This window comes from Neoarius graeffei, chromosome 21, assembly GCF_027579695.1.
Source record: "Neoarius graeffei isolate fNeoGra1 chromosome 21, fNeoGra1.pri, whole genome shotgun sequence".
Lineage (NCBI taxonomy): Eukaryota > Metazoa > Chordata > Actinopteri > Siluriformes > Ariidae > Neoarius > Neoarius graeffei.
This window is the reverse complement of record NC_083589.1, coordinates 40858636-40884101: the sequence shown is the minus strand read 5'-3', so window position 1 is coordinate 40884101 and position 25466 is coordinate 40858636. Positions and strand designations below refer to the sequence as shown.

General features: G+C 43.2%; 1 protein-coding gene across 1 annotated transcript; it reads right to left on the bottom strand.

Annotated features, from left to right (window-relative positions):
- Positions 1 to 568: 568 nt before the first annotated feature.
- LOC132869963 (uncharacterized) lies at positions 569 to 23911 on the bottom strand. The gene is made up of 4 exons (XM_060903528.1): positions 23760 to 23911; positions 1842 to 1865; positions 1628 to 1699; positions 569 to 1495 (listed from the first exon to the last, which is right to left on the bottom strand). Exons 1-4 carry the CDS (start codon positions 23909 to 23911, stop codon positions 931 to 933), a joined length of 813 nt encoding a protein of 270 aa, XP_060759511.1. The 3' UTR covers positions 569 to 930.
- Positions 23912 to 25466: the final 1555 nt, after the last annotated feature.

The following is a 25466-nucleotide window of genomic DNA, read 5'->3' as shown; positions in this document are numbered from 1 at the left end:
AAAACTTTTAGTTGGGAAAGAACATGGAAATGATAAAAAAAACCCCTTTAATCATCAGGTTCTTGATGTTCTCAAAGTTGTGGTACCGTATCTACGCCATAAAGCTGATATAACTGAGAATTTCACACCATGTACCTTCAAGTTTAGTGAAGAAGCCTGACATTGTCACAAAATATAACAGCACACATTTTATGATATTTTTTGCTTGTGTACACCAAATTTAGCAAATTATAAACATTCTTATTAATGTTGAGTTCTGAGATAGCAGCAGAACAACAGCAACAACACCCTGACCTTTTCCATAACTCATAAGAACTTAATAATTATTTCAGCCTTTAGCTTTTCAGGAAACGTTTACCACTCAAGAGCTTGTGTGGGTAGTTGATTGTGGATATTGTGTGCATGCATACAATAATATGCAAAGAAAGGAAAATGAAAATGAAATGAAAACTCATGAAAATTGACTGTAAATATGTACAACTCTGGTTTGAAGCATATTGCACACCGTTTAATTCCTTTTCTGCACTGTGAATGTGAAAATGTTGCATTGCTTTTTTTTTTTTAAATCATAGCAACCCACAAAATGTATATCAGTCCCTTTTATTTTCTTCCACAATTTCTTACCCAGGTTTACTCACATGGATCAATAATGCAACAATATGCAACAATAAGGTGCATGTTAAAATAAAGCAAAATGATTCTAAATTCTTTTTACATGTTATTCTGTTTCTGATGAAATCCACTGTAACTGGATAACAAAATAGACTATAATTAGGAAACAACCATTGTCAACATGATCAGGAAAATATATTATAAGAAGCATCCTTCGCCACACATTTTATTTGTATGTGGTAATAAAAGAATAGTTGATCATTATGGATGTCTTACGGAACATGCTGCTTTTTGTGCTCTCTGTATCATGCAGTCTGTTTAGTAGCATGGCTCCCCGATGTCACTCAGGCTGTGTTTAGACTCTCCATCACTGTTACACTCTGAGAGCTGCCTCACAGCTTCAGTCCCTCTCTTGCTCCCGGGTGACAGCTCCATCATGGCATCTGGCAGCCGAAGCTCCAGGAGATTCTGCAGATGTTTGATGTAGCTGATGGCCGCCCGTAATGTCTCCACCTTACTCAGTCTTTTATCCTCAAATTCTTGAGGCAGGTGATCTCTGAGTCGCGCATAGCCCTCATTCACACAACGAACCCTCTGCCTTTCACGCTCGTTGCGTTTACGGATGAACGTCGGTTCAAAGGAGCAATCGTACATGCTCAGGTGTGTGGGGAAGTGCAAGTAGGAAAAGTGCCCACTGTATCTGTGACTGTAGACTGGCTCTGAGTGATTCTGCTCAAAGTGGAAGCTTAGCGTCTTTCTGAAAGGAGAGTGCTGGTGGTCCATGAACAGGCCAAAAGTTAAAGGCCGCATATAGGATCCTCGGTCTGCAAAGTCTTGCAAATGGTCAGCAGCCATTTGTCTGCTAAGAGAAATATTATGCCTTCTGAAATGAAGATAAATTTACAGATTCCACAAAAAAAATTAAATCACAACAGAAGAAAGATTCGCTTACATTGCAACAAACGGCTATCCAATTCTTGTCGTTGTTCTTGGAGCTGATGTGAATCATAGATACCTGATCTCCAGACTCCTCAGTGTCCAAGCCAACAAGTTGTTCCTGTGTATGGGAATTTTACATGACTGGATGCTATGTAGGAGTGGGTGTGGTCTTAAATAATACACATCTTTATGATGTAACCTGCTCATGTCTGGGTACAGATGATATGATAAGCTGATAAGTGATACCTGCACTACAGTAGGGGGAGACCATCTCATTTATCTAGTCTTACATGTGTAAAGAGGCAAGCTTACTCCTGAAACATCACACAGCATGGGTGTTATTAGTCAAGTACACACAGAAACAAATCTGATTAAGATTGAAATAAAAGTGTGTGTGTGGGGGTGGTGGTGGAGTGGGTCGTTCTGAGAGAAGCCATACTGTGTCCTGTGCATGTAGAGTAAATGTTTGACTATTGATTTTATTGCTTCTGGCAAACTAGTGAATAAACTCGACTTGGGAGTTTTCATCCATACTCACATATTTTGATTATTTTCACATGTTGCATATCTAGCTCCCACATTCAGAAATTTGTATGCCAGTTTATCTTAAATTATGTTCTGAATCTCACAAAGAATATTTCTGAATTTTTCAATCAGAAAACCCATATCTTCCTTTCAGTGGATAAATTTGTTTCCCAAGTGCCCTGAACTCCAGTATGATAAAACCTAAATAAAACAGTGCCCTCTATTGGCACAGAAGGATATCTACTGTATATCACTGGTTATACCATACATACACTGCATCACCTTTGATTTTATGTCTCTAATATATAAGTAACATTTCGTTCTTAAACCACATTGTTTACATCGATAGCGAATTGTGCATAATCACATTTTTTTTTAATTTGAAAAGAGCATTACAGTTACCCAACACCCAGTAACATTTCAGTTGTTCAGTGTCTCAGAAGCTCTTGGTCAGTATGTTTGTATATGGGTCTGTCTCAGAAACTGGGTACTGTGGGGGTACTCCACTAAATATACTCACAGTCAATAAACTATACGGTTTTGAATGGTGATGTTGGTTTTAATTTGAAATAAAATGATGAAAGAAATAATACAGATAAAACTAAATCTTTGATGTGAATACTCCATTCAGAATTTGGCAAAAATTCTGCAAATTTGTGGAAAAATGGCAGCTTGATCTGGGACATGATAAATGGTTGACTATATCGCATTCCCTTAAAAAGGTTGTAGTCCACTGAACAGTCTACAGTTATCACTAATTGTATTTTAAGTTGTAACTTTATACACCTAAGGATTGGTGCGCTCGCAGAATAATCATGACCGTAATAAAACATCATGCAAAATATTTGATCACCATTGTAACTCCGTTTTCCGCATACCCAAAACCAATACAATCGTGTGTTTTGATCTAAATGGAAAGCCTCAGGGTCAAGGTCACTACCTGACCAAAAGTAGTAACTTAAAATCACTATGCCATATAAAAATTTAGTTATAAATCGGCGATTTTGTTTTTTAAAACGAAAGCTGAAAGTTATGTATAGAATATACCTGACCTACTGTATACCTGTTGCAAAGAGGTGACAATTGGTAGATGACTACTGAAGTGTAAGAAAATATCTCTAATTTCCACATTCAATTGCCGATCCCTTTCTTCGGAAAAGAAATTAGGCGAGCTAACAGCTTCAGCACAAGAATTCAACATTGATATTGTTTGCATCCAAGAACATCGTACATTACATGAAGATATTGCCACTAAACATCACGTTTTGAAAAACAAGTGGGTGTTACTCACCAGCTCTGCAGAAAAAGCTTTGAACAACGCAACAATTAGAGGTGTAGGAATGCTATTCAGCCCAAAAGCATACAAGGCTTTAAATTCAGTGGAAACCATCAGCCCCAGAATAATGAAAGCAACGTTTAATGGGAACGCAGCTGTTACCATCATTTCTTGTTACAGTCCTACCAATGTCTCAAATGTAGAAGACAAAGATCAATTTTATTCTGAGCTTATTTCACTGACAAGGTCTATTCCAAAACATAACTTGATCATAATTGGTGGAGACATGAACGCTAGGGTTGGTAAAAGTGATGCCAAGGGTTCTGTGTATAACGCGGCTACAAATGAAAATGGAAGACGTCTGTTAGACTACATGCAAGAATGTGGGTTGAAAGCTCTCAATACCATATATAGAAAGCGTAAGGGAAAACTTTGGACACACATTTTACAAAGAGGTTCAAAGTCACAAATTGACTGTATACTGATAAATGAGAAATGGAAAAATAGTGCATTGAACTGCGAAGCTTTTAAAACCTTCTACACAGTTGGATCTGACCACCGAATTGTAACAGCCAAAGTGAGACTAAGTCTGAGACAAAATAAACCATCCACCAGAAAGAAATCACAGTATGACTGGAGTAGGCTTCTATCTGACGATCACATCAAGGAACTTTACTCTATAGAGGTGAAGAATCAATTCCAGGTATTTCAGAACCCAGAGGTTGTTAGCGACTCCAATGAAATATATAACAATATCATACAGGCTCATGAGGAAGCAGCAAAGAAACACATACCTGTAAAGAACAAAGTCAAACAACATGTTCCATGGGAGAATGAAAATATCACTGTTAGGAGGAAAGCAGTGAAAGATGCCTTGAATGCAGTCAATCAGAGGGAAACAAGGAGCAATGTAAAGAAACTGCAAGATGCAAAAAAACAGCTTGAGGAAGCCTACATTATAGAACAGGAAAGCTACGCCCAAGGAAAAATAAATGAAGTTGAAAGTGCAGCTGAGCACCAAAAATTTAAACTGGTATGGGAAACAGTGAGTGAATTCACTGGAAGGAAGGGTGCTAGTGTCGGGAAAATAACAGCCAAGGGTCCAGTGGATCGCGTCCGAAGATGGAGGGATCACTTTATGAACCTACTTGGACAGCCATCTGTTATTACAAATAAACCAACAAGACTTGTGATCCAACAAACACTACTTATCAACACAGAAAATTTCACCCTTGAAGAATTGAGGAAATGTATCAAAGGTTTTAAAAACAACAAAGCATCTGGACTTGACAACATCCCCATTGAAGCCTGGAAGACAGATGCCATGAGCACACAACTTCTTGAAGTCTGCAATAGAACTCTGAATGGCGACAGACCTGATATTTGGGTGAAAAGCGGTATTGTGCCACTACCAAAAAAAGGTAACCTGGGAGACACAGGGAATTATCGTGGAATATCTCTGACTGTTATAGCTGCAAAGATCTACAATAAGATGATTCTAAATAGAATAAGGCCACATCTGGATCCGCTCTTGCGAATAAATCAAAATGGATTTCGATCCGGAAGGTCAACTTTGGCTCAAATTCTAGCACTGAGAAGATTAAAAGAAGGAATTAAGGCTAAGCAGTTGCAAGCAGTCATCACGTTTGTGGATTTCAACAAGGCCTTTGACTCAGTACACAGAGAAAAGTTAATGGAAATCTTGTTAGCTTATGGTATACCATCCAAAATTGTAAAAGCTATCAACATACTTTACCAAGACATGGTTGCACAAGTGCTGACACCTGATGGAGATACAGAATTTTTTGATGTAGTTGCTGGTGTACTCCAAGGGGATACCCTCACACCATTTCTGTTTATAATTGCACTTGACTATGCACTCCGTGAAGCCACAAGAGACCCAAAGACAATAGGATTCATGTTAGAAAAACGTCAAAGCTCACGACGTCCGGAAGTATACATCACTGACACAGACTTTGCTGATGATCTGGCCTTGCTTTCAAATTGTTTGGAACAGGCTCAACTTCTCTTGTCAAGGCTAGAGGCTGCAGGGGAGGAAATTGGCTTACACCTGAACCATAAAAAGACCACTTGTTGTACAATCAACTGGATGCCGATTTAGTGACACTTGAAGGAAAGAAACTGAAGCGGGTCGATAACTTTAGGTATCTTGGGTCATGGATAGAATCTAGTAGAATGGACTTAGAAACTAGAATAGGGCTGGCATGGAATGCGCTAAACAAGATGGAGAAGATGTGGAATTCCAAACTGCACCGGTCTTTAAAACTCCATTTCTTTAGACAACCGTTGAAAGTGTTCTATTATATGGCGCAGAGAGTTGGACTCTCACTAGTGTCATGCGTGACAGACTAGATGGCACATATACAAAGATGTTGAGAACAGTCCTGGGTTACACATGGAGAGATCACATAACCAACAAAGAGCTATATGGTGAACTGAGAAGCATAACTTCAGTGTTGAGGGAAAGGTGACTTATGTTCATCGGTCATATCTGGAGGAAAAGGGATGAAATGGCAAATCAATTACTTTTTTGGGAGCCATGACATGGAAAGAGGAAACCTGGTAGACCAGCACTTACCTATTTGGATCATCTTGAAAAGGACACTGGTCTCACAAAGGATGAATTAAAGCAGATTATGGACGATAGAAAGTTGTGGCGACGTCATGTTTGTCTGGGGAAACCCGAATTAGATAGAGATAGATGTTTCTTACAGAATATACTACAATGGTAGCTGGTGTTGTATGAATTTCTGAGCTATAGAATGAGTTGTGGTCTATTTTTTTACCGTAGCATGTTATTTGTGTGGGGGGAAGGACACACATTAACAATTTGCATGTGTAGAATGGAATTTTCCACTCCAACAGTTAGAAGTTGATCGTGCTTCCATTTGCGGTCTTTCTGTTACGCGGGTGATCTGTTCGGACGTTATCACTGAAAAGGTGAGTTTTGACAGTTTTATTTTGTTTTAGTCTTGCAGTATAAGGCAATAGAATGTTTCTTTTTCATCTTACTTTCATATTTCGTAGTGTTTGCGTATTTTTGACCAATATTTTGCAACCATGGTCAATTTAGATCGAACTTTTAATATAATCTATGGCCAGTCATTTTGCCCCGCCCCCGCCTTGCGCTCCATCCACTGAGGTAGTGATGTCCCGTTGCTCGCACGCTGCAGCAGAGACCCGCGCGACCTTCAGCCAGTACAGTCGCTGTTCTTTTACCACCGCCATTATTCTCATCTTTCCGGTGTGTTCTTGATTTTTCCATTGTGTCCTATTTCGCCATATCAAATTCCCAAAATGTATCATATTATTCATATTTAAGTGAATAATCAATTCAGTCATCATAATTTTGCATTTTTAACCCAAGCAATCAAAAAGAGGAAATTTATTCAATATTTTCACTCATGGGGCAGCACGGTGGTGTAGTGGTTAGCGCTGTCGCCTCACAGCAAGAAGGTCCGGGTTCGAGCCCCGTGGCCGGCGAGGGCCTTTCTGTGCGGAGTTTGCATGTTCTCCCTGTGTCCGCATGGGTTTCCTCCGGGTGCTCCGGTTTCCCCCACAGTCCAAAGACATGCAGGTTAGGTTAACTGGTGGCTCTAAATTGACCGTGAGTGTGAATGGTTGTCTGTGTCTATGTGTCAGCCCTGTGATGACCTGGTGACTTGTCCAGGGTGTACCCCGCCTTTCGCCCGTAGTCAGCTGGGATAGGCTCCAGCTTGCCTGTGACCCTGTAGAAGGATAAAGCGGCTAGAGATAATGAGATGAGATGAGATTTTCACTCATCTGTGAAGGAGGGGCTTTAATTCTTCATGATGTAGTTATTTTATATGTAAATCTCATCTCATTCATCTCATTATCTCTAGCCGCTTTATCCTGTTCTACAGGGTCGCAGGCAAGCTGGAGCCTATCCCAGCTGACTACGGGCGAAAGGCAGGGTACACCCTGGACAAGTCGCCAGGTCATCACAGGGCTGACACATAGACACAGACAACCATTCACACTCACATTCACACCTACGGTCAATTTAGAGTCACCAGTTAACCTAACCTGCATGTCTTTGGACTGTGGGGGAAACCGGAGCACCCGGAGGAAACCCACACGGACATGGGGAGAACATGCAAACGCCGCACAGAAAGGCCCTCGCCGGCCACGGGGCTCAAACCTGGACCTTCTTGCTGCGAGGCGATAGCGCTAACCACTACACCACCGTGCCGCCTATAGGTAAATAAATTTTACAAAAGCATTTGAATTGTAATAAAAAAAAATTTCCACAGTGGAGGCCAGATAAAGCAATATACTATCTTTATTCTTATTAAACATGACAAAAGAAACATTGAGTGCTAGGTAAATGCAAAAAAAAAAATAGTAAAATTAGAAAATTTATTTTTTGACCATAATGTCCCAAATGAGAAACCAGTTTCTGAGACGGACCCTTATATCAGTGAAAGTACTTTTTATTCTTAAGGTAAGACATCCTTTTAGATACAGAAAGCAGTCAACAATTTTTAAAATCCTTTGTTGAAGAAATCTCTTGAAAGGTTTGCCTGAAGTTTATATTTAAATACACAAAACAAACAAACAAAGCCAAAAACATACAAAAACCCTTGCAATAACAGAAAATTATCTTATGCACGTGAAAATGGGTCCTTTTCACAAGATTTTTTTTTTCTGAAAGTGCTCATCACTTACTATCACATGAGTACCACTTATGTTCTCGTTTTCTTTCAGAAATAAAATCTTGTGAAAAATGCACATTTTTGCATGCACTCTTGGTAATGTTATGGTTTCATGAGTTTTTTTTTTTAGTATGTATGAAACTTTATGGCACTTTATGACACTATACTATTTTAAGGCTTAGAAATAATATTTTGTGAATGTACACTATTTATGTCACCCCATTAACTATTAATAGCCGACTTCATTCAAATAGTAAATTAATGACAGTAATAATTAGTTATGTGTAAGAAATAAGAGGTAAAATCTACTAAACCTGACCCAGACAGTTCATGCTTTCATTCATCTTCAGTAATCACTTTATCCTGGTCAGGGTTGTGGTGGAGGCAGAGTCTATCCCAGCAACACTCGGTACAAGGTGGGAATACACCCTCAGTGGGCTGGCAACTAACTCAGGTCACCATGCATGCATGCACACATTTACACTTAGGGGAAATTCAGAATGCACAATCTATATGCTGGCATGTTTCTAGGGATGGGAGGGAACCAGAAAACCTGAAGGAAACCCATACTGTGAGGTGTTGAGTCACACAGTTGATGTTTCTTCATACAAGCTATGTCATATAGCTAATAAGGCAAATGAAAATGTGAAACAAAATCAATTAAATACCAGGCTCACCAAATGGGCTGGGATTAGCCATTATCATCTCAAAGTCAACTCAGTGCGGACATAATTAAGTGGCAGCCACAAAAGCTGACAAATTATGTTGAAATATTTTCCAGTACTGACTGACTGCTGTGCCACAGGCATGATCATAAATAAACAGCTTACCTGTGAGTTGACCCTGGTCTGTTGTGTTTCACATTGGCATGCCACACTTCTTAATAATTTATCCAATATTACCAAACCCCTTTTCACAATTTTGCACCTCTGCACCAGGGTACCACCTGCACCAAATCCATGATAATGAAAATAATAAGGTCCTGAATGTTGTACACCCCGACACATGAAAAATGAATTTCCTATGATAATTGCTGTACAGCGGTGCTTAAAAGTTTGTGAACCCTTTAGAATTTTCTATATTTCTGCATAAATATGACCTAAAACATCATCAGATTTTCACACAAGTCCTAAAAGTAGATAAAGAGAACCCAGTTAAACAAATGAGACAAAAATATTACACTTGGTCATTTATTTATTGAGGAAAATGATCCAATATTACATATCTGTGAGTGGCAAAAGTATGTGAACCTCAAGGATTAGCAGTGAATTTGAAGGTGAAATTAGAGTCAGATGTTTTCAATCAATGGGATGACAATCAGGTGTGAGTGGGCACCCTGTTTTATTTAAAGAACAGGGATCTATCAAAGTCTGATCTTCACAACACATGTTTGTGGAAGTGTATCATGGCACGAACAAAGGAGATTTCTGAGGACCTCAGAAAAAGCGTTGTTGATGCTCATTAGGCTGCAAAAGGTTACAAAACCATCTCTAAAGAGTTTGGACTCCACCAATCAACAGTCAGACAGATTGTGTACAAATGGAGGAAATTCAAGACCATTGTCACCCTCTCCAGGAGTGGCCGACCAACAAAGATCACTCCAAGAGCAAGGCGTGTAATAGTCGGCGAGGTCACAAAGGACCCCAGGGTAACTTCTAAGCAAATGAAGGCCTCTCTCACATTAACATTAGCCAATGTTCATGAGTCCATCATCAGGAGAACACTGAACAACAATGGTGTGCATGGCAGGGTTGCAAGGAGAAAGCCACTGCTCTCCAAAAAGAACATTGCTGCTCATCTGCAGTTTGCTAAAGATCACATGGACAAGCCAGAAGGCTATTGGAAAAATGTTTTGCGGATGGATGAGACCAAAATAGAACTTTTTGGTTTAAATGAGAAGCGTTATGTTTGGAGAAAAAAACCCACTGCATTCCAGCATAAGAACCTTATCCCATCTGTGAAACATGGTGGTGGTAGTGTCATGGTTTGGGCCTGTTTTGCTGCATCTGGGTCAGGATGGCTTGCCATCATTGATGGAACAATGAATTCTGAATTATACCAGCAAATTCTAAAGGAAAATGTCAGGACATCTGTCCATGGACTGAATCCCAAGAGAAGGTGGGTCATGCAGCAAGACAACGACCCTAAGCACACAAGTCGTTCTACCAAAGAATGGTTAAAGAAGAATAAAGTTAATGTTTTGGAATGGCCAAGTCAAAGTCCTGACCTTAATCCAACCGAAATTTTGTGGAAGGACCTGAAGCAAGCAGTTCATGTGAGGAAACCCACCAACATCCCAGAGTTGAAGCTGTTCTGTATGGAGGAATGGGCTAAAATTCCTCCAAGCCGGTGTGCAGGACTGATCAACAGTTACTGGAAATGTTTAGTTGCAGTTATTGCTGCACAAAGGGGTCACACCTGATACTGAAAGCAAAGGTTCACATACTTTTGCCACTCACAGATATGTAATATTGGATCATTTTCCTCAGTAAATAAATGACCAAGTATAATATTTTTGTCTCATTTGTTTAACTGGGTTCTCTTTATCTACTTTTAGGACTTGTGTGAAAATCTGATGATGTTTTGGATCACATTTATGCAGAAATATAGAAAATTCTAAAGGGTTCACAAACTTTCAAGCACCACTGTATGTCTGTCTAATATTAGTCACAGAACAGACGTCTTAATGTTTCATTTTATGGAAAATATTGTGCGTTCCTTCCATAAACGTGCAAGATAGCCACATCAAACCTCATCTCATTATCTCTAGCCGCTTTATCCTGTTCTACAGGGTCACAGGCAAGCTGGAGCCTATCCCAGCTGACTATGGGCAAAAGGCAGGGTACACCCTGGACAAGTCACCAGGTCATCACAGGGCTGACACATAGACACAGACAACCATTCACACTCACAGTCAATTTAGAGTCACCAGTTAACCTAACCTGCATGTCTTTGGACTGTGGGGGAAACCGGAGCACCCGGAGGAAACCCACGCGGACACGGGGAGAACATGCAAACTCCACACAGAAAGGCCCTTGCCGGCCCCGGGGCTCGAACCCAGGACCTTCTTGCTGTGAGGCGACAATGCTAACCACTACACCACCGTGCCACCCCCACATCAAACCTTTTCTATCATATTTTTGTAGCACTCACTATAAAAAGAAGGCAAGTACTGATGCTCATATGTCCTTTATTGAGCTTTCTGTGATTAAAAGCACTTTCTCTGAGGCACTTTGGAGGAAAAGAACAGTTTCTATTTCTGCACTTTTGCTTGCTTGGCACTTGAAACTTTCTTTGGCACTAGCATTTCCAAAGAGATTTAAAGACTCAATAAGAGGACCTGGGATGCCCTTTCGCTTTAAGTAGAGGATAAATGTGTAAATGCCCCAGTCTTCTTCATTGATCTACATCAGTGTTTTGTCCCCCAGAAACCACGAGACTGTAATTTTTACTTCTTGCCAAGAGTATATAACCCAACCACAGTTCAGAGTGCAGGGTGTTGGTTCTTAATGTCTCTGTTTGATCTATGAATTTGACTGAATTCATTGAATAAGATTTGAATAAGTCAAATCAAATCAAATCAAGTTTATTTGTACAGCGCTTTTAACAATAAACATTGTCGCAAAGCAGCTTTACAGAATTTGAACGACTTAAAACATGAGCTAATTTTATCCCTAATCTATCCCCAATGAGCAAGCCTGTGGCGACGGTGGCAAGGAAAAACTCCCTCAGACGACATGAGGAAGAAACCTCGAGAGGAACCAGACTCAAAAGGGAACCCATCCTCATTTGGGCAACAACAGACAGCCTGACTATAATATTAACAGTTTTAACAGGTATAACCCTCAACTGTCCTCATGGGGCCGTCCTTCACAGGAGTGGGGCGATAAAACTCCGACCAGACACAGGGCACCAGGATGGATCAAGCAGGTCCGAGGGGCAGAAGAGGCCAGCATCTCAATCCCAGGATCAACATGTAACTCAGAGGGACAGATGGGGGGGGGGGGGGGGGGGAGAGAGAGAGAGAAAGAAAGAAAACATGTTGTTAGGTATGCCCTAAAAATGACAAGTATTAAATCTGTGTGGTAGGCTCGCAGAGACGAGAGTCTTTACATCAGGCATGACGCACAATGGCATGTTAATATGGTATGGTAAGTAAGTAAGTTTTATACAGTAACAAGGGAATGTATCTGAATTTTTCAAAAGTCGCTGAATGTCTGTGAATGCTTAGGACATCGGCATTCAAGCCCCAGCAGTTCCAAGTTGCCTCTATTGTGCCCTTGAGCTAAATGCTATCTGCTCCAGGGGTGCTGTATCATAACTGACCCTGTGCTCTGATCCCAACCTCCTAACAAGCTGGGATATTTAAAGAGAAGAATTTCACTGTGCTTGAATGTATTTGTGACAAATAAAGGCTACTGCTTTTTAACACAATTCTATACACATTTCTTGGAGATAAAAAAATTAAGTGTAATATTTTGAAATCACTTTGAACAGAAAAGACTCAAACATCCATATTAAAAAAAAGATTATCATCCTCAAACTTATAATAATATACAAATTACTTTATTTATACAGCACTTTTGACCAAAATCTCATCTCATCTCATTATCTCTAGCCGCTTTATCCTGTTCTACAGGGTCACAGGCAAGCTGGAGCCTATCCCAGCTGACTACGGGCGAAAGGCGGGGTACACCCTGGACAAGTCACCAGGTCATCACAGGGCTGACACATAGACACAGACAACCATTCACACTCACAGTCAATTTAGAGTCACCAGTTAACCTAACCTGCATGTCTTTGGACTGTGGGGGAAACTGGAGCACCCGGAGGAAACCCACACGGACACGGGGAGAACATGCAAACTCCACACAGAAAGGCCCTCACCGGCCACGGGGCTCGAACCCGAACCTTCTTGCTGTGAGGCGACAGCACTAACCACTACACCACCGTGCCGCCCCTTTTGACCAAAATGGTCCATATATTATATTTACAAATGTTTTAATTTCATATTTTGTTATCTTAAATGCAATTTGTGTTATTTTCTATTTCCATTATAACAACTAATTGTTAGGACTGGGACTGTTTTGGCCTCTAGAGGCCGCTGTTATGTTTATCTTGTCATGTTTGTTTTGGCCTCTAGATGCCGCCACTGTGTTTTGTGTTTGTCTTGATTGCCTGTTTCCTGCCCCGCCCTGTTCCTTAATTAGTTTGTGTATAAATACCCCTCTGTTTGCTCCCTTGTCACGGAGTCTTTATGCTATGTTGTCTAGTGCTAGTTTCCTCTGTCCCACGTATCTTGCCTGTGCCCTTGTGTTTTTGATGTTTTTGCTTTCTTTGGACTTTGTATTTTTTGATCTTCTGAGCGTTCAGCATTTTTGCCTTTCCTTTTGTTTTTTGGAATTTGAACCTTTGGATATTTTTATTTTTGGTCATCTTCTGAGCTTTTGGATTTTCTTTTTGTTTTTTCCATTGGATTGTAAATATTGTAAATAAACTGTTTTTTGATACTCTACCTACGCCTCACGCCTCTGCACTTGAGTCATCCCCCTGGTGGCCTAGTGGGGGTTTGCTGGATTATCACACCAGCGACCCGCATTCGAATCCCAGCAAAACCCTAAGAGAAAGACTCCGTCATGACCAACTCAGCAGAGGCGTCTTCAACGGTCTACCTGGCTAACCTTTAGGGAATTATGGCTTCTTTAACACACTTCGGAGCTACCATGAACACTTATGAGCCAACGTGAGGCCCTTGCTTGCCACGAGGTACTGCTTCAGCAAATTGGGAAAACCCTGGCACAGCTGACTCCTCTGCCCGCATCTCCTGATCCCGCTCCAGTGCCTCCTGCCATGCTGTCTCCTTCACCTCGCGAACCCAGCCTTCCTGCACCACAGAGGTATGACGGTGAGTGCCGGGAGTTCCTTACCCAGTGCCAACTCACCTTTGAGCTTCAGCCTACCACCTACACTATGGATCACCGCAAGATTGCCTTTGTGATAACCTTGTTAGCTGGTAAGGCACGAGCTTGGGCAATGGCCATTTGGCAGAGATAGGGACCCGAGTGCTCTGATTTCAAGTTGTTTATGGAGGAGATGCTTCGTATCTTCGATCAGGCAGACACCAGTAAAGATGCAGCCAGGAAGCTCATGTCCATCCGGCAAGAAGGAAGCGTCGCGGACTACGCCATTGCGTTCCGGACGCTCGCAGCAGTCAGCGGATGGAACGAAGCAGCCCTGGTTTCAGCCTTTCACCATGGTTTGTCTGACCCCATCAAAGACGGCCTGGCTTCTATCGGATGCCCAAGTGACCTCGAAACTCTGATCTCACGTTCTACTCATCTTGACAACAGGATTAAAGAGCGCCGCCGAGTCCTGAGCTTCCCCGGCCTCACTGCCTCGACCTGGAGCCCGTCTACCTCCTCCAGTGACTGTCCAGAGCCCATGCAAGTTGGCTGTACTCGTCTCTCCGCAGCTGAGAGGGAGCGCAGAAGGAAGGACAAGTGCTGCATCTACTGTGACAAGCGTGGCCATTTCCGAGCATCATGTCCCGAGCTCTCGGGAAAAGGACTGCCCCGTCCAGCCGAGGGAGGGTTGTGACGGGGCCTACCCTCTCTCCTGAACTCCCTGGCTAAGGAGTCTACATCCCGGTCTCCATCTCCTGGGGTGAGTCCGTCCACTCTTGTCAAGCCTTCTTAGACTCCGGGGCGGCTGGAAACTTTATGGATGTTCACTTCGCTCAAAGTATCAATGTCCCGACTGCTCCTCTTGAAGTCCCACTGTCTGTGTCTGCCCTGGATGGCCAAGCCTTAGGTGACGGAAGAGTCATCCAAGTAACTTCTCCAGTCTTCCTCCAGTCTCAAGGTCACAAGGAAGAAATATCCCTGCACCTGATTCCTTCACCAGAGTTCCCAGTTATTCTAGGTCTTCCTTGGCTCACCTGCCACAACCCTCGTATAGACTGGGTCACTAGCCAGGTTGTGGAGTGGGGTCCTGCTTGCTATGCCTCTTGTCTGCTCTCTAGCTCTCCTGTGTCTCCTGCCGAGCCTCCTGATCTCACTGAGTTATCTCAAGTTCCCACAGAGTACTGGGATCTCAAGGAAGTTTTCAGCAAGAGCAGCGCCGCCGTTCTTCCTCTGCACCGTGCCTACGACTGTGCCATCGACTTGCTCCCTGGGACTACCCCTCCTCATGGCAGGCTGTTTTCCCTCTCTCAGCCAGAACACAAGGCCATGGAGGAGTACATCAAGGACGCCTTGGCCTCTGGGTTAATTCGACCCTCCACCTCACCCGCTGGTGCCGGCTTCTTCTTTGTCGGCAAGAAGGATGGGGGGCTCCGGCCATGTATTGATTACAGGGGTCTGAACAAGATCACTGTACGCAACCGCTATCCCCTTCCGCTGATGTCCACAGCGTTCGATCTGCTACAAGGCGCCACTGTCTTCACCAAATTGGACTTACGGAACGCATACCACCTCATCCGTATCCGACAGGGAGACGAGTGGAAGACTGCCTTTAACACCCCGTCTGGGCACTACGAGTACCAGGTGATGCCCTTTGGACTCACCAACGCACCAGCTGTTTTTCAGGCCCTAATCAACGATGTCTTGAGGGACATGATTAACCAGTACGTTTTCGTCTACCTCGACGACATCCTAATCTTTTCCAAGACCGTACAGGAGCACCGCCACCATGTCCGCCAGGTTCTCCAGAAGCTGCTACAGAACAATCTGTTCGCTAAGGCCCAGAAATGCGAATTTCATGTTCCCGAGGTCTCCTTTCTGGGTTTTATTGTACGGACAGGCCAACTCCAAATGGACCCAGCCAAGACCCTGGCCGTCCGGGACTGGCCCACCCCCAAGTCCGTCAAAGAGGTTCAGTGGTTCTTAGGATTTGCGAACTTCTACTGCAAGTTTATCAGGAACTTTAGTTCTGTAGCAGCGCCCATATCGGACCACACCAAAGGGATAGGTGGATCGTACATCTGGTCTCCTCAGGCGGAAAAGGCATTCAAAGACCTCAAGCACCGCTTCTGCATGGCACCCATTCTGGTCCTCCCGGACCCTTCACAACCCTTCATCGTCGAGGTAGATGCCTTGGACAGCGGCGTTGGCGCGGTCCTCTCCCAACGCTCGGAAGGAAGGTTGCACCCCTGCGCATACTTCTCCCACCGCCTGAGTTCTACGGAGTCCCAGTATGACGTGGGGGATCGAGAACTGCTAGCAGTTAAACTGGCCCTTGAGGAGTGGACGCACTGGCTGGAGGGAGCGCAACATCCATTTTTGGTCTGGACGGACCACAAGAACCTGGAGTACCTCCAGCAAGCAAAGAGACTCAATCCACGACAGGCTAGGTGGGCCTTGTTTTTCAGTTGGTTTGACTTTACCCTATCATACCGCCCCGGCTCCAAAAACACCAAACCTGATGCGCTTTCCAGGCTGTTCGCTCCCACCAACAGGGAGAGCGAAATTGGGCCTATTATCCCTGTGTCCTGGATTGTGGCCCCTGTTCGCTGGGGTATTGAGGAGGCCGTCCGACGAGCCCAACACCAGGACCCCGGTCCTGGGACGGGGCCACTGAGCCTCTTGTACGTCCCACATCAAGCCCGGGCCAAGGTTCTCCAGTGGGGTCACTCGTCCCCTCTCACCGCCCACCCGGGAGCTCGAAGGACCCTGGACTTTTTGAGAAGATGCTTCTGGTGGCCAAGCATGGAGAAGGAAGTAAGGTCATTCGTCCTTTCCTGCGAGGTGTGCACCAGAAGCAAGAACCCACGACAACATCCCCAGGGCCTCCTGCATCCTCTGACCATTCCCCGGCATCCCTGGTCCCACGTGGCAGTCGACTTCATCATGGGTCTCCCTGAGTCACAAGGTAACACTGTCATTTTGGTCATAGTTGACAGATTCTCCAAGGCCTGCTGCTTTATACCACTGTGCAAGCTCCCTTCTGCCCTTGAAACAGCTAAACTAATGTTCAATCATGTCTTCCGAGTCTTTGGTCTCCCACAGGATATCGTCTCTGACCGGGGGCCCCAGTTCTCCTCCCGAGTGTGGCACGGGTTTTGCTAGCTCGTCGGAGCCACTGCCAGCCTCTCCTCTGGGTTCCACCCACAGTCCAATGGCCAGATGGAGAGGCTCAACCAGGACCTGGAAACCACCCTGCGAGGCCTGGCCATGGATAAGCCGACATCGTGGAGCACCTGGCTGCCATGGGCAGAGTACGCCCACAACACCCTGCAGTCATCGGCCACCAAGCTGTCGCCATTCCAGTGCCAATTCGGGTTCCAGCCACCTCTGTTCCCGGACCAGGAGGAGGACGCGGGGGTGCCCTTGGTCAACCAATATATGAGACGGTGTCGCAAGACCTGGAGCAAGGTCAGGAGGACCCTCATCCAGACCTCCAGAACCAACCAGACTCAGGCCAACCACCATAGAAGACCTGCCCACGCTTTCCGCCCTGGGCAGCGGGTTTGGCTGTCCACCAAGGACCTTCCGCTGCGGGTGGAGAACCGCAAGTTGCTCCTCGCTACATTGGCCCCTTCAAGGTGGTGTGCAGGGTGAACCCTGTCGCCTACCGGCTCCAGTTGCCCACATTCCATGTTTCCCTGTTGCGGCCCGTACTGACGTCCACATATGCCCCTGCCCCTAGGAATCCCCCACCCCCCCGCATCTTCCAGGGTCAGACTGTGTTCACTGTGCATCGCCTGCTTGACTCCCGCCGGGTCCGCGGCGGGCTTCAATATCTGGTAGACTGGGAGGGTTATGGCCCTGAGGAACGCTGTTGGGTCCCCGCCCGGGACATTTTAGATAAAGGACTTTGTCGGGACTTCCATTCGGCCCATCCGGATCGCCCTGGGAACGTCAGGAGACGCTCCTGGGGGGGGGGGGGTGTCCTGTTAGGACTGGGACTCTTTTGGCCTCTAGAGTCCACTGTTATGTTTATCTTGTCATGTTTGTTTTGACCTCTAGAGGCCGCCACTGTGTTTTGTGTTTGTCTTGATTGCCTGTTTCCTGCCCCGCCCTGTTCCTTAATTAGTTTGTGTATAAATACCCCTCTGTTTGTTCCCTTGTCACGGAGTCTTTATGCTATGTTGTCTAGTGCTAGTTTCCTCTGTCCCACGTATCTTGCCTATGCCTTTGTGTTTTTGATGTTTTTGCTTTCTTTGGACTTTGTATTTTTTGATCTTCTGAGCATTCAGCATTTTTGCCTTTCCTTTTGTTTTTTGGAATTTGAACCTTTGGATATTTTTATTTTTGGTCATCTTCTGAGCTTTTGGATTTTCTTTTTGTTTTTTCCATTGGATTGTAAATATTGTAAATAAACTGTTTTTTGATACTCTACCTATGCCTCACGCCTCTACACTTGAGTCATCCCCCTGGTGGCCTAGTGGGGGTTTGCTGGATTATCACACCAGCAATCTGGGTTTGAATCCCAGCAAAACACTAATGAAATATACCACGGAATTAAATTACTGCAGTAAATCTCTGTGTTAGAGTTATGGTACCAAGGCCTTGCCGTCTTTTCTATTACTTCTGAATCCTAATTTCCAGAAGAGCAAATCATGTCATATCTCAGCTTTTATTCCCATCTTTGACCTATGGCCATCAGCAAAGAGTAAAAAAAGACTGTATAAGACTCAAACAACCATAAAAAAAAGATTATCATCCTTAAACAAAAGAAAACACCCCTTGTTCAAAAGATCTATTGGAAAATACTTAACTACTATCTCATGGTGGTGTAGTGGTTAGCACTATTGCCTCAGAGCAAGAAGGTCCTGGGTTCGAACCCAGCAGCCAGTGAGGGTCTTTCTGTGTGGAGTTTGCATGTTCTCCCTGTGTCTGTGTGGGTTTCCTCTGGGTGCTCCGGTTCCCCCCAAAGACATGCAGGTTAGGCTAACTGGTGGCTCTAAATTGACCGTGAGTGTGAATGGTTGTTTGTCTCTATGTGTCAGCCCTGTGATGACCTGGCAACTTGTCCAGGGTGTACTTTGCCTTTTGCCCGTAGTCAGCTGGAATAGGCTCCAGCTTGCCTGCGACCCTGTAGGACAGGATAAGCGGCTATGGATGGATAAGCTACTATGTAATGTATTTACCAATAAATGTTGATACATACATACACAATGAATTTCACAGTTATAATACACAATGCATGTCTGCATTATTTATGTTTCTAAATATATATATATATATATATATATATATATATATATATATATATATATATTTTATATGTAATACTGCATGTATTCCTGTAGTATAGAATAGATCAGATTACTGTGTGATCTGTATTTTTTTCTATTGTAATTCTTGGCAAGTTGCAAACCTTCAAAGAGCAACTGAGAAATCTAGTATTCTCTTTCCACCAGTGGACATGGTGGCTGACAAATTGTGCATAGCAACAGATCAGCAACCCAGGAGTACAGTCAGTAAACGTACTTCTACACCTTAGGCTATAGAACATGAATTTGGTGTCGAGATGTTTTCCGTATTGATTTGGACTTGGTCTTGGGAATTCACCGCTCTAAATATGGTCTTAGTCATGACTGAAACTTTGGAAACATAATATTCAAATCAAATCAAGTCAAGTCAAGTTTATTTGTATAGCGCTTTTAATAATAAACATTGTCGAAAAGCAGCTTTACAGAATTTGAACGACTTAAAATATGAGCTAATTTTATCCCTAATCTATCCCCAATGAGCACGCCTGTGGCGATGGTGGCAAGGAAAAACTCCCTCAGACGACATGAGGAAGAAACCTCGAGAGGAACCAGACTCAAAAGGGAATATTCATGTCTTTTGTGTTCACATGCACAAAGTTTGACAATATGACTCATATATTATATTTACTAATGTCTTAATTTCACATTTTGCTACCTTAAATGTTGTATTATTTTCTATTTCCATTACAACCACAATTGAAGAAATTTACCACAGAATTAAAGAAGTAATGTTCAGGGTATTAGACAACAACTATATCCTCTTCTTTGTATCTAAAGGATATAATTAACAATTATTCCATGAAATCAAGTCGTATATGAGCTGATAGCTGACAAGGTGCGTAGCACCGAGTTGGCTATAAGCCATGTACGATAAGATTGAGTGGAATAATTGTTTTATTCTATCCACATTCACTGGATTTTAAGAAGCAGAGCATTTTTATTTTTTTTTGCAAATTCGAGAAATAAAAATACAAAACGCCCGACAAAATAATTTCCGCTTAGAATGTAAACAAACTGACGAAATGACAGTAGTAATTTGTGAAAAATACTATATGCAATAATAATAATTATTGAAAAATAAAAAAGATATGTTCTTACCATCAAATACTTTCATTCCATATTTTATTGCTTTTTTTGTATAGTTTTTATTTCATCCTCAGTTGATTCAGAAACACGCTCTGCCATTTTGTTTTTCCCTACTCACAGTATATGAGCTCATAGCCTAGCAGTAGAGTAGCCAATCAGAGCATGTGATTGCTCAAATCCAGTGAATGTGTGTAGAATAAGAGTAATTATAAATGTATTAACTTCTATTTTAATAATTTACTATTTTGTTGATTTATTAGCACGGGTACTGGTAAAATTTTGAAGGCTTGCTCCTCACAAAGACCAACATTACCTCAAATTACTTTCAGATTTACAGAAGGCAAAGATTTATTTTGTCTACTTCCTCCACCACTGACCGATAGGCATCATGTGCTTTACTGTCCCCTCCATGTCCCCAATTATCCACTGCAGTAAATCTCTGTGTTAGAGGTACCAAGGCCTTGCCATCTTTTCTATTACCTCTGAATCCTAATTTCCAGAAGAGCAAAATCATGTCATATCTCATCTTTTATTCCCATCTTTGACTTATGGCCATCGGCAAAGTGCAGAAACTGTACTGATGCTCTGTATGCTAAAAAACAAAACAAAACAAAACAAAAAACTCAAGAAACATACTGAAAGTGCAGAGCCACTGACATGATATTAAGGCCACAATGAAAAGTATTTTGATGTGCAAAAAAATAAACATCATGTGGCCACATTTATGTTTTATCAATTATGATATGTCAAAGTCATGGCTGCAAACTGTACATGTTGAACCAACAACTTAATGTACGTATCTTAATATGTGACCTCAGGTTAATTATTTGGTGGGAACAGGTGAAAAAGTCACCTAAAGAAGAACTATAATACCCCTTTTCAATTATTTTATATTATTTTGTGAGATGCTTTTGTAAAATTTGCAAGTTTTTTTTCATTGAAAAAACAAACAAACCCAAAAACAAAACAATTCACACCTTGGTTCTTTTTTCTCATGCCCTTTTAGCATGGTATGAAGACCCTACAGAATAAAACAAGCTGATTTGGTGGGGTGTGCCTTTTAATTTAAATATGTAAATAGCTTTGCTCTGATTGGCTAACGGATGGGTGTGGATGACAAAATTGGATCTTAGCCAACTTACATTTAAAGGCAAAGCTGCAAAGCATGTAGGGTTTCATACTATGCTTAAAAGGTATGAGAAAAAGAAGCAAGGTGTTTGTAAAAAAAAAAGCAAAGCATCCGCCTTTCGCCTGTAGTCAGCTGGGATAGGCTCCAGCTTGCCTGCGACCCTGTAGAAGGATAAAGCAGCTAGAGATAATGAGATGAATGAGATCTCAGCAATAATTGAAAAGTGTCCCTTGATGGCATGTCCCTTTAACAGTCTCAACCATCCATCATCTATATCACTTATCCATGAGGGTTACAGGGGAAGCTAGAGCCAATCCCAGCTGATTTCACATGAGGTACACCCTGAGCAGGTTCCCAATCTAGACAACCAACCATTCACACCTATGCACCATTTACCAAAACTGAGACCAAGTCATGACCAAGACTAAGACAGGGCAAGACCGAGTCAAGACCAGGACCAGACCAGTGCGTGCGAGGGGGGGGGGGGGGGGTAGCCATTAACAGTAACGAAACTTTTGAATTAGCAGTGAGTCATGTTATTGGTTGCATTTGAAGCAGGATGTTTTACATCCAGTCACAGTAATGATTTTAACAAATAAATCAGACAATGCACAGGCAATTTAGTGAAATCCCTGCAGCTGTGGTCTTGACTGGTCTTAAAATAAAATACAGAGTCCTCTATGTCTGAGACCGAGACAAGACCCAGTACAAACGCGGTTGATTCTGAGACGAGACTGAGACCTTCAAAAAGTGGTCTTGAGACTGGTCTCAAGTACTACAACACTACTAACCACTGCACCACTGTGCCACCCAGTCTAAACCAGTTTTATAATAATAATAATAATAATAATAATTGCCATGGTCTTGGAACATATGAGACAGGTTGGTTTTCAACTGCCTGTGGGAAGAATGAACATGTAAGTGTCTGTCCATTCTTGATTAAGAGCTCTGTTTTTGTTGTCTACTTTTCTCTTTTTAGAGCATACAAATTACTTTTCTCTGACTATTCAGCTCTTGTCTCTCTCCTGTGTGTGTGTGTGTGTGTGTGTATTTCACTCACTGACTTGAGTCCTTGACTCAAGGGCTGTACAGATTTAATTGGTCAAAGAAACACATAGCATAATTATTTTTTAAATTCTTGGATTTCCCTCCTCTGTAGTTTTGCCACAAACAGTTGGTATTGATCCCTCTTTTAGGTACAGTTTTGTTGCGAGCCCTGTGTTGTACTGGCCCAGATTGGTAAAGTTAACACACGCAAACAGGGTTTAGCTGACTGGAGCTGGGATGTTGCCATCAAAAATAAACTCAGTCCATTCAACTCTTCTGTCCTCTGAGGCTAGGAGTCAGTGTAAGGATGTATGCTGCTCTGTGCCGCTGACAACAGAGCAGTTCCTGTGCTTAGCTTGCTTTGACATAATGGGTTATAGTGTGTCTTGCACTTGCAATAAATAAATAAATAAATAAATAAATAATGGTGCACTTCTGTTAGTCATTTTGGATAAATGCATCTGCACTCGTGCCTAGTAGAAGTGAACAGGATTAGATGAAGGGTATTTAGATACATTTTTCTCTGGGTAAAATTTCTGCTCTGATGTAATAAGAGAAGATAAGAAGACCTTTGTTATCCCACAATGGGGAAATTTCCTGTTCTGTTTCAAGTTAAAAAAATAAAAATAAATAAAATATATATAATATATTTTAGGGCGGCACGGTGGTGTAGTGGTTAGCGCTGTCGCCTCACAGCAAGAAGGTCCTGGGTTCAAGCCCCGGGGCCGGCGAGGGCCTTTCTGTGTGGAGTTTGCATGTTCTCCCCGTGTCCGCGTGGGTTTCCTCCGGGTGCTCCGGTTTCCCCCACAGTCCAAAGACATGCAGGTTAGGTTAACTGGTGACTCTAAATTGACCGTGAGTGTGAATGGTTGTCTGTGTCTATGTGTCAGCCCTGTGATGACCTGGCGACTTGTCCAGGGTGTACCCCGCCTTTCGCCCATAGTCAGCTGGGATAGGCTCCAGCTTGCCTGCGACCCTGTAGAAGGATAAAGCGGCTAGAGGTGAGGTGATGTGATGTAATATATTTTATTTTAGATATATTATATATTAAAAAGAAAAATATACCTAAGATAAATACTAAATTAGAGGAATTATGAAGTCAATGAAACACACTTATTGCACATATCAGGTGGTCATAATTGCAAAAGATAAAACAGAAAAAAACAGATAAAAACAATGCAACAATTGACAGACATATAGATGTGAGTCTACTGTGAGCAGTGCTGGTTGTACAGTCTAACAGCTGCAGGGAGGAATGATCTGCGGTAATGCTCCTTCACACACATAGGGTGGAGCAACCTCCCGCTGAAGGAGCTCTGCAGTCTAGTGAGTAAGTCCTGTAGGGGGTGGCAGTCATTCTCCATCATAGATGACAGCTTAGCCATCATCCTCCTCCCACCCACTACCTCCACTGGCTACAGGGGGCATCCCAGCACAGAACTGGCCCTCCTGATCAGTTTGTCCAGTCTCTTCCTGTCAGTTGTGGAGATGCTGCTCTCCCAGTAAACCATGCCATGAAAGATGGCTGATGCCACCGTAGTGTCTAAAAAGGTCTTCAGGAGTGCACCTACAGTACACTCAGTACAGTACACAGTTTACATGCATATTTACATGCATTGTTCTCATTAGATTATGCATGTTAGCAGGCAGGGGGGCGGCATGGTGGTGTAGTGGTTAGCACTGTCGCCTCACAGCAAGAAGGTCCTGGGTTCGAGCCCCGGGGCCGGCGAGGGCCTTTCTGTGTGGAGTTTGCATGTTCTCCCCGTGTCCGCGTGGGTTTCCTCCGGGTGCTCCGGTTTCCCCCACAGTCCAAAGACATGCAGGTTAGGTTAACTGGTGACTCTAAATTGAGCGTAGGTGTGAATGTGAGTGTGAATGGTTGTCTGTGTCAGCCCTGTGATGACCTGGCGACTTGTCCAGGGTGTACCCCGCCTTTCGCCCATAGTCAGCTGGGATAGGCTCCAGCTTGCCTGCGACCCTGTAGAAGGATAAAGCGGCTAGAGATAATGAGATGAGATGAGATGAGCAGGCAGGGGCGGCACGGTGGCGTAGTGGTTAGCGCTGTTGCCTCACAGCAAGAAGGTCCGGGTTTGAGCCCCGTGGCTGGCGAGGGCCTTTCTGTACGGAGTTTGCATGTTCTCCCCGTGTCCGCGTGGGTTTCCTCCGGGTGCTCCGGTTTCCCCCACAGTCCAAAGACATGCAGGTTAAGTTAACTGGTGACTCTAAATTGACCGTAGGTGTGAATGTGAGTGTGAATGGTTGTCTGTGTCTATGTGTCAGCCCTGTGATGACCTGGTGACTTGTCCAGGGTGTACCCCGCCTTTCGCCCGTAGTCAGCTGGGATAGGCTTCAGCTTGCCTGCGACCCTGTAGAACAGGATAAAGCGGCTAGAGATAATGAGATGAGATGAGATGTGTATTAGAACCCAAACAAATAAAAATACCAAATCAAATCAACCAACCAGACAAACATCGTCAACCAGCCTCAGGATTCATTTCGGAGAGTGTCTGCGTTGCCAGACTCCTACATTTCCCTTTGTAGATATATGCTGATTTAGATGAGAAAACACAGCAGGGACAAGGAAGCAGTTGTAATAAAACCCAATCAATTTCACCATCTATTACGCCACACAAGTTGCCCAATGGGACTTGCTGTTGTCTTTCTGTTTCTCATGGGTCCTTGGATAATAGACAAACCCTTTGCTACTCTGTTTATAACAAAATACTACAGTGAGGCTAAAAAAAGGCATGTAGTTCCTGCTTTAGATGGAGTATTCATGTGGGAGTAGAGATGGAGAGAGGAGTTCTTTAGAGGAGAAAGAGTGATGCGGGGGAAAGATAAAATAGGAGTAATTGGTTAAACTGGGGATGAAGGAGAAAGGGATTTTGTTACTGTCTGTTTTAATGAAGACTCAGGCTTAGATTAATGAGTGTGTGTCTG

Coding starts and splice junctions, on each gene's coding strand:
- LOC132869963 (XM_060903528.1), bottom strand. CDS start 23,911: ATGGCTAAGCTGTCATCTATGATGGAGAATGACTGCCACCCCCTACAG. Junction 1,866..23,759: donor CTCCCTGCAGCTGTTAGACT/GTACAACCAGCA, acceptor GTGATGTTTCAG/GAGTAAGCTTGCCTCTTTAC. Junction 1,700..1,841: donor AAGCTTGCCTCTTTACACAT/GTAAGACTAGAT, acceptor ACTCCTACATAG/CATCCAGTCATGTAAAATTC.